This window comes from Sorghum bicolor, chromosome 6 (assembly GCF_000003195.3).
Source record: "Sorghum bicolor cultivar BTx623 chromosome 6, Sorghum_bicolor_NCBIv3, whole genome shotgun sequence".
In the NCBI taxonomy this organism is placed as follows: domain Eukaryota; kingdom Viridiplantae; phylum Streptophyta; class Magnoliopsida; order Poales; family Poaceae; genus Sorghum; species Sorghum bicolor.
Window position 1 is genome coordinate 39809780 of NC_012875.2, and position 10325 is coordinate 39820104.

Here is a 10325-nt window from a genome sequence, read left to right on the forward strand (position 1 = left end):
GCAGGTGTCACGCCTTTTCTAATACATATTAAGCATCTATGGCTGGAATGCACTTAGAAACAAAAGTAGAGATGCATGCCAGGAAAACTCTCAACCATTTTATTAATTTATATTTCCTTTATGACTTAGTTCCAAAGTTGTTCTCTCGTAGTGGATTATGCACAAATTTTAAGTGACAAGGGTGGTTCATATTTCTTTGCATGAAAGAGAAATTATTCAATTAACCATTCCATTGTCAAAAGTTTCGAGATTCCCCTTCCAAAGACTTCAGTTTCTGTCTCCTTTCCTGTTGCTAGAGTAGGACATTTTCCATTCTTGATTGACACATAGAAAAGTTGGAAAATGAGCAGAAAGTTATCGAAAAAAGGTCAACTAACCCTTACTAGGATGATAAGGCCAAGATGCTCTTATAAAAGGAGGGGACAGAAGACAAGTGAGAAGTGCTACACTTGGATGATCATAATAAATCTTCAGAGCAGCAAGAGACCATGATAAACAAAAACTTAAACAATAAGATTGCTGAATTCTACCACATGTTCATTGTCTTGCTGCGTTAGCTGATTCGATTAACCGACAAGTTGATCCTCGGCAGGGAGAAGGCCGATCCAGGGGAGGTGGTTTCGTAGGCAGCAGTGACGGCGGTGGCGTCTTGGGAGTCCGGTGAAGCGACGAAGGATGAAGGTGGGCTACTGGCGACACATGGTGTTAGCTCACTTGAACTGAATGAAGATGACACTAGCAAAGGTTCACAGCGATGGCGCACTAGGGCCGGCGGCTTGACGACTTCCCACTCATCGAATTTGGCCATTTTAGGAGAGGATGGCAGGAAGCAGGGGGATGTGCAAGGTCGTAGTTTTTTCTTTTTTTTTTGGTTGTGTGCTCCTCTTTGTTGAGGTGTGAGTCTAAGTGCTCTTCTATCCTTTAGCTGTGTATATCCTTCGTGGATATAGAGGCCGGATTAATTAATAAAAATCCATTATAGAAAATAACAAGTTGCTGCAATAATATTTTTTAATCTGACTATATTACATTGTGAGGAGTTATTCTTGTATGCTTATACCTAATCTAAGTACCAGTTACCACCATGTGGAGGACCTAACCGTGGTATTATCAATATATAAAATGCAGGTCAAACTCAAATTGAGGGAACAAAACAACTTTAAATATAGTGGTGCATGACACTGACTCCTCGCAAAAGAATCAGCGACTCAGCAGGGAGATGAATTCCTTCCGAGTGATACTATCCAAAGAGAATATGGAGATTTCTCTGAGATTGCGCGAATCACTGAACATATGGAGCTTTTCAGATTTCTCATAAATGGCAAATGCAGCTAGCACGTTCACCTCGTCTGAAAATGCACATGCCCTGGAGCCGCAACCTTAGCTGAACATGAATATATTCCGGCCGGTACCAATCTTATTTTCTCAACGATTGGCAATCAGTATCGAGGATAGCTGTGGACGTGGTAAACCGATATGCATTGAGTCGGCATCGGTGGAGCAGTCTGGTTCATCCTATGTATTCCCTTTCCTGCTATAAGTACCGAGGTGTCAAGCAGTAGTGCCTCGCAGATCATCCACCGACAAGGAAGAAGAACAAGAACAAGAAGAAGAGGGGCCTTGCATGGTGGCGAGAGCCTGCCTTTGGTAGCCAAGGATGACTTGCCTACATGGCATTGCGAGTTCCGGTTGCATGGCCAGTTCAGCTGAGTTTGTGGGCGGTCACCTTGGCTAGCCTGAGTGGCTCTTGCCTGTCATGGAAGGCCTCTTCTTCTGTCACTCGCCTGATACGTACTACTACTGTCTGGCATGTGCTTCATTTGTTTTGGCTGGTATGTTCGTTCATTATTGGTGATTCTGATTCATATGTTGTGCTGCAATGCTAATGTTGTTATGCATGCATGTTCTTAATTATTTCGCTGCTATATATCTGTGCCTGCTTGCAGATTGTTCAGAAATGCATGCGAGATTGTCCTGTCTGCATGTGTGATTTTACTCACTTTTCCCACTTCTGTAAAAATATTATTGGTTGATGAGTATTTTGTTATGCCAGTGGTTTGCACGCAGGTTAGGTAGGATAAAATGTGCCATTCCAGTTTTTAAATCTTCCAAAAAAGATGCATGCATATATAAGTGGAGTCAATTAGTTTGCAAAGCTATATATAAATGTCCCCAATTATAAGACTAGTAAAATGAGCATTATTAGTCAGAACCTGTTGCATGGTAGAGACGGAGACATATATACATCTGGACCTTAGGGTCTGGAACTACTACTGTGCCTCCTTCAATTATAGCAGCAGCAGAAGCTAATGATGACTGGGTAATATAACAAGGCTGAGCCTTGAGGCATGCAAGTTCTGAACTTGGCTTGTGGATGTGTTGTGTCTTCCAAAGGCATCTATCTCCTCTTGGAAATGTTTGCTAGCTAGCTAGATTCTAGACAGTACCAAATGGAGCCTCCGTATGTTTCTTGACTTGGACTTGAGAGCTCCGTGTGTCGCATCATATCATATATATTATAATAAAGTTAGGTTTATTGTCCACACAAATTGTGGCACGCACTCCACTCAGCCAGACAAGCAACCTAGATAAGGCAGGAATCTGATCCCCATGCACGTACACAATAACACGGCGTACTAGCTAGTTGACACACTCTGATAGATGGAAGAACATCACCCAATTTATATGGTTTACGTGCACCTATCATTGTCTTAAAGACCGCTAACTCCTGCACACAAGAGCCAGATAATTCTAGTAGTCTGTCAGGTGTCAACGGTGAACCGAATCATCCGCTTTGTACAACTCATATAGGATCAACAATTAATAAGTTACCACAACATCACAACAGTTGGTACAAAAATATCATACATCAAAGTGCGGAAGACTTACAATATTAGTTTACAAAACAGGTTCAAGTATAGACTTAAGTTTTAAAAGGTGAGTAGAACTTCAAAAGCACCTTAGGTAAAGCATGTAGAAGGGACAACCAGATCATGTCAAGCCCACCAACATGACTGCAATTAGCAGCACAAATCAGAACATGCAACATGAGTTAACAAACCCTGAGTACTTGAGTCTATTCAATAAGACTTGCCAGACTAGATCCTCCAAAACGGGAATGGGTTCACACTACTTGAGAGCATAGTACTCCACCGTCCTACTTTATTCCTGTAGGATGGGCATATGCTACTCTCGTCATCTCTCTAGTCCCAGTGCGCGGTTGTCCTTTCACATAATGGAATAGCTGAGATATCATGCTTACCGGAGTATGTGGCCAGTACAGCAAAGTCTCGACCACATGGTGGCCTACAAGGAACGGTCCTCAATCGACACAAGCATGACGAGCACGACTAGGTGAACCTGTCTGTCCAAGAACACTTACCATAACATCGAGTCCCTCCTGGTCTATCATTATGGTATTCTCACGACCCATAAATGGAGCCAAGAAGAACAAAGGTAAAACCTATTTCTCACAAATGAAATGATGAAACCATCATTCGACTTCTATTGAAGTCTAAGCATTACTAAGCATTAGAGATATTTACCTACACATACTAGTGGAGTAAAACTAAGGATACCTGAATATCAAGGTAATCATGCAGCAACGGTATTCAACCACTCCTAATTACTTAAGGCACATCTCACAAGACTTAAAGTGTAATGAAGCTTTGTAATACTAGAGAAAGACAATATGTGGCTTGCCTGCGTTGTAGAGAAGGTTAGTTTCCACAAAGAATTACATGAGTAAGACTTGGCACGCCCAGGGCCATGCGGGCAGAATTTGAGACCCTGTTCTGAACTATAAAATTGGCCCTATCAGCCTAGAAAAAAAATGATAGTAATATATGTTTGAAAATGCAATAAATCAAGGATTGTAATTATTCGATTCTTGGTTGTCTTTATTTGAAAACATCATTTTCGTAGTGTCTTTGAATTATTTAACATAATTGTAATTAAAAATATCTTATTGGCTTGTGAGTAGTAATTTTTAACTTTTTATTATCAAATGTGAGCCTAAAGCACCATGCGATTTGACAGCACAACTGTTCTGCACTAACATATAGTAAACTCCTAGGATTACTTGCGCATTGCCATGGGTACGAAAAGGAATCTATATGTATGGTGTTGGTAATACAAGAACATGATATAATATATGTATTGATTTATTAGCATAATCATGGAGATTATATCCATAGTGGATGATGTGTCTCGCTGATGTGGATACCATAATTTTATGCTAGTGAACTCTGTTTGCAAATGATAGTGGACTGCTAAGGTGGATACTTTACATGTCAAGACAAATTGGCAAATGATAGTGGAGGTTGAGATGGACATCTTACATGTTAAGAGAAATAGCTAGTGAGGTTTTGCTCTGTAAGAGTTATAGATTAGTAATCACTGGTTAAAACAAAGAAATATTTCCATTGACAAATAAAGGATAATTAGTCAATTAAATAATTACGTTTCGAGTTGAGGTCGAATAAGAAACTAGACACCTTGCGGACTAATCGTGGTAGCCCATTATCTGGTGTCCAGATGTCTTGCGAACTAGTACTGGGGGCCCCATGGAATTATGGGCCCTGTACGAGGACACCGCTTGCACAACAACACCACTGTGGATGAACCTTCTCCGAAACTTGATCAACACAAACCTTCTCACTCTCGTATGCACTACAGGTAATAAATGATGTTTGCTTAACATGATGGAATGCATGACATGATGCATGATGAGAGACATACAAGTGCATAACAGTACTCTAACAAACTTAAGAAAATTAAGTATAACTTTCCTTCACCAAGGAACTAGGGTTATTCTTATAAAAGTATCTCAGTTATCTAACTAACAAGTTAATTAGTTGTTATAATGAACGTTACCATGGACCAGCAAGCTATTAGCATTTTCTTTAACTCATGAGCATTTCAAAGAACTATCTAGTCATTTTAATTATTATTTAAACAGTAATTATTAGCACATCAAGGAAATAATTAAGTTGCCAAGGAACTACAGGGGTTTTGTGTTCCAAGTTCCACAATCAAAGTATATTACACCAAAGTAATTTTAAGCATTTTCCCAATTTATCTTAACATTTATTAAACATGGAAAAGGCATTTAAACATACTTAAATTAATTAACCAAGTTAGAATTATCAAAACAGTGACAAACTTTTTGTGAAGGTAGGTTTGAGCACATGACATTTACACAAAGAGTTTCTTGATTAAAGGCTTAATATTTTTGTCTATAAAAATCATACGACGAGCATTTTTCTATTAACATAGGTAAATTTTAAGCATATCAAAACTATTGATTATGGCTAATTCATATTTTTCCCTGGTAGAACACATTATAACAAAGCTACATACAAATATTTTTCTCATGCTTCCACAATAACTTATGAATTAAATAAGGTTCAACACATATTAACATGTTCTAAAAAAGAAAGATCTTTGAAATTTTTTTCAACCATGCCCAGCCAGCCTGAGTCACAAATGTGCGGGGCCAGGGTCAACCTAGACCCTACCCGGCCTTGACTGAGCGGTGGCCAGCGGGTATGCCGTTGAAATCAATGGTGGTGAGGTCTCTGGCGACGGGAAGGACACCTACACACTTGGGACAACCTCACGCATTGATCTACGGTGACAGTTAAATGGAATAGGGTTTGGCGTGAGCTCATCGCCAACCATGCATGGTGGCACAGAGCTCAGCACGTCGGCCACTAGCGACCGAGAGCGGTTAAAACTAAGCACTGGATAGAATCAGGGGCTCACCATGATCACACTTGGCTACTTGGTTGAAGCAGGCATGTGGTGGAAAGGGGTGGCCGGCATTGATGGTGAGGACGGCAGCGTCAACCGGCATCGCAGCAGCGTTCCAGCTGGTCTGGTGCTCTACAGCAAAAACCACAGAGCCCATCAGCATCAAGGAATCAAGGTGAGCGCAGTGCAACAAATGGAGAGGCGAAAGGTGCTCCAAAGTGGTTTGGCTTTGGTGGAGGGGCTGGCGATGGTGCTTCGGACGACGAGGAAGAAGAAGTTGGTCTCCGGCTAGCTCCAACGGAGAAGGATGGCACGGGCGGGCTCAGCGGTTGCGCAACGATGAGACAAGGCTACGTGCGTGAGCTATCGGACAGAGGGCAAGCGAGAGCAATGAATTTCTCTGGCGACTGGAGGAGCATGACGCCGGAGCTGAGAGGGAAAAAGAGAGAGACGGCAGCCAGCGTAGCTTAAAACAGCACGGGCGGCTTTGCCAGCTTCATCAGCACCTGCTTGAGTGTGCCTCCACGAAGCAGGTGCACGTCGCGCATGCTTAAGGAGGCGCATGCTGTCGGCGGCAAGCAGCTGCATGCGTGGCAGCGAAGCTGCTGCTGGCGAGGCTACTGTTCATGACTAAAACCCTAACTTCCCGTCCCGTCTCTTGTTCATGTGATTTGTCAACTAAATGTGATGAGATCCCTTAATAAAAATTGTTCATCTACCCGAGATGTCCAAGTTTGCTTAAAGTCTCAACATCCAGTTTTCTAGATTTTCAATTTTGAAGATAGTTAATTTGAAACTAGAAACAGAATTCATTTAGCAGGGTTTTGAAAACAGTTTTGCTTATCAACTTTGTTAATTAATTAAATAACTATCATTAATCAAATATGACAACTAACTACACATTGCCAAAGCTCACACAAACTATCAAACAATGAAATAAAATTTGCCCAACTTTTATTCATAAAAAATGTTTTAATAAATCTCCAAATATTGAACTTCTTAACTAATTTTCAGGGGCTTACCCATCAAAATGACTAAGTGTGGAAACCATTAATTAATTTTTTGGAGCCCAAATTGAACATGTGTGACTTGAAAACATTTTACCATTTTGCTTCTATATTCAAGAGCATTCTTTAAACATCAAAGTTCAAATTAAGAAGATTTTAATTGTTTAAGAAAATTCACATATATAAAATCACAAAGAGCCTTAATTAATGTTGTTTAACATTTCATGTACCACCTAAAACACATCATAAACAACATTAACATGCTTATAACTTAAACATGAAATGAATTAGAGACCCAATGCTTGCTAATTATGCTTCATGATGCTCATGATAAAATTTTATTTAGCCCTTAACATCTAGGTGTTACAACAACGCACACACACATCATGTGCAATGGTGCAAGTAGAAACCGAATTCAACAAGAAGAATAGTCAACTCAACAGGCCCAACGGGCTCACAGGGAGGGTCATCAGCTGCAGTACAGCCTGCAAATCGACCAAGTAGGGAAAAAAATTAGATGCATATAGTATGCAATGGCGTTTCATGCATATGGATGAATGTTCTTGACACTTCTTAACATGACTATTTAGAATAGAGTTTTAGCTCTATCCCAAGCAATGGCACTAGAAATGCTTCTCAGTATTTGTTAGCATCACTTAGCAGGGTTATCAGTCCTAACACTAGAAATACGTGACGGCGGTTCTGAAGGATGTGAGGGATATCATGTAGCACTTTGTTTGGGAGTACCAGGTGTTGAATTTATTTGATCCCAAAGGAAGGCAGGGTAGGTGGTTCCATAGGATGAGTGGGCAAATTAGTGAGTGGTGGTTATTGATAGGGATGACTTTAGCATGGACGATAAATGGAGAAAGGATAACTATGGATAACTAGGATAGCTAAAGATAACTAGAGCTAGGTTGATCTCTACTTAGCTCTAGAGGGAGAGAAGATGTAATCTTGGTAACCAAGATAACTAAGTGACAAAAATGACTTTATCTAGTAAAGAGGTGTATGTGCTACCGATTAACTGGACACAGCGCACAATGAGCCTTACGATTTAATAACTAGCCCCAACGTGATGGAATACACAGGAAAATAGGGCTATCACCACCTATTGCTACCACAAACTATCCGGAGGGCTAGCCATATTTGAAGGTAAGATATAGCCTTAGCACCGCGCTTAATCTACAAACTTACTATCTCTACTTGAGCTCAAAGAAGAGACACCCTAACTAGACAATATAGCAAATACTAGATATGATAAAGTTATCACTAAGGTAGCTAGATAACCTATGTCGGTAGAATAAGGACCTAGACTTACTACTAACAAGTAGAAGTAAGAGTAAGACTTAAACTTAAAGGCATAAAGTAAATACTTAATAAGTAAAGTACTGAAAGTAAAGTACTATATTAAGTAAGAACTATACGATTACAAAAGAGCTATACCAGACCCGAAGACTTTGAAAGACTCTTCCAGACTACGAGGTAGAGGCTCCACTCAACTCTTCTCCTCTTCTTCGCTAGTTGCTACTTCTAAGCTAGAAGAGCTAAGCTAAGTTAGAGCCAGCGCTAATGCTAGAGCAAGAGAGCTATGCTCTACAACTAAATGCTAACGTGGAGCTTGAAGTTGATGATTGATTCATGATTCAAGAGTTAGGGACCTCCTTTTATATCACTAGAGGGTAGGGGGCATATTTGTTGGCATATTGGAGGTTGATGGATGGAAGTGGGGGGCAGCCGCCCTCTTAGATCCACTGTCTTGCCATAACGGCCTTGGATGCACCCTAGTGATGGTTGTGGAGTCGGTGGATGCCCAAACACCAGTTGGAATGGTGGTCTACATGGTCTTGGAGTATGGCGGTGGGCCCATGGATCCATGGCATATCCATCCTCCTCCCTTGGATCAACCTAACATGGATGGATGGTGTACAAGTCGTGGAGAGGTGATCCCATGGATCAGTGACATGGTGAAGCCACCTAGGGGGCAGACACTGCCTATGTAGTAGTTGTTGCTGGTCCACTTCACCCGGTTGCTTCCCTATCATGTCCACTTCTCACTCCATTCTCAAATTTGACCATTTTTCATGTTTTTCCTGCATGCAAATAAATTTCCAAGGACATATGGAACTAGGTGAATTATAAATGAGAATTAAATCATTTCATGTTGATTTACCTTATAATTGGTTGAAATGTTAATGGTAGAATGAGGTGCTAATGACCATCAATAAGATCCCCTAAGCTAACATTTTGCTTGTCCCCAAGCAAAAATGCGGTTTTAGCATGGTGATCTCAGATTAGGAATTGCTTTAATATAACACCCTGCCAAAAATTATATACAAACCACTACTATCTTTGAGTTGAGCATAGTTAGAATTCCATCATTAGTCTCAACCATATAGGGCTTACAACTTTTCACCTTGTAATATGCAAAAGTAAGGTAGTGAATAGGTAGAAACTTTGTACCTTGCCTTGGTGAAGCCAAGACTCTTTCTTGAAGTTTTGAAAATTTTGAAAAGAAAACTTGCTTTAGTTCCTCAAATGAAACACTTGATCACTCATTGTGTTTGATAAACCTTACCAGGGCCAAAGGTAGTAGCTTCAACATTCTTATGCTAAAGCTTGGGAAAGCTTACGTAAACTTGTGTTGAGTATATTGCTGAGTTAGACTATTAGATCAAAAGGAGTAATAACTCATAAAAAGTGATCAAGATGTGCATGTGTAGATATTTGGTGGAACTCCTTGAGGCTTTTCTATCTCTTGTTTCTAATTGGAGAGAGCATGGCTACCAAGGATTTGTTTTATAGCAGGCATCATAGTACCCATTGTTTTCTCTCTTTCGCTCTTGGGACATTTTGTCCTCTTTTCATTAAAGCACTTGCTCTTTTTTTCTCTCTCTTTTCAGAAGCTCATAGTCCTCTCTTCATAGAGAACAAAAATAATCTATAACTATAACTATATATATATATATATATATATATATATATCAAATTTGTATGGAGCATGGTTGTGCACTTCTAGTGTAGAAGTTGCAAGAGGGTGTATGTGTATGTGGTCTTAATTAAAAAAGTATGACAAGTTTCTCTACTTGGATCAATAAGGTCTAACAAATATCAAAACAAACAAGTGGCTCTTTTGCAGTTTCCTTATCTAGGGAAGATATAAATATAGCTTGTGGTAGGCATTCAACATCATTGAGGAACTTTTGGCAAGGAATTGAGATTTCACAAAATAAAAATTCCAAATTTGTCTTAACCATTCGTCAGACAAGTTAAAAAAATTACTCTATTCTCTACCACATCTCATCTTACAAGAGCATTAAGTTGGTTGTTAGCATGTGCAATCCACAAGTATTTTGACTTAAGATGAACTCTGAGTTATACTCAAAACTTGGTAGTATAAGGTTGTATGTCAAGCTTTTGCAAAGAATCACAGAACAACTATTCATCATTTCCAACAAGGCTTTTTAAGTTTTCAACTTTCAAAGTAAGATTAGAAGCATTTTCTTTTCATATTAGGTTTATCATGCAAATATTGATTAGTATTGCAAACCTTATCTATGCATT

The 10325-nt window shown here is 39.7% G+C and overlaps 1 protein-coding gene across 1 annotated transcript; it reads left to right on the forward strand.

Moving 5' to 3' along the window:
* Positions 1446-6585, forward strand: LOC110436250. Its single transcript, XM_021462774.1, has 2 exons — positions 1446-1832; positions 5799-6585. Exons 1-2 carry the CDS (start codon positions 1757-1759, stop codon positions 6044-6046), a joined length of 324 nt encoding a protein of 107 aa, XP_021318449.1. The 5' UTR covers positions 1446-1756; the 3' UTR covers positions 6047-6585.

Excerpts from the sequence above, each read along its gene's own strand:
- LOC110436250 (XM_021462774.1), top strand. The coding sequence starts at position 1,757 with ATGGAAGGCCTCTTCTTCTGTCACTCGCCTGATACGTACTACTACTGT. Across the intron at positions 1,833-5,798 it reads TGCTTCATTTGTTTTGGCTG|GCATGTGGTGGAAAGGGGTG; the intron begins GTATGTTCGTTC and ends TGGTTGAAGCAG.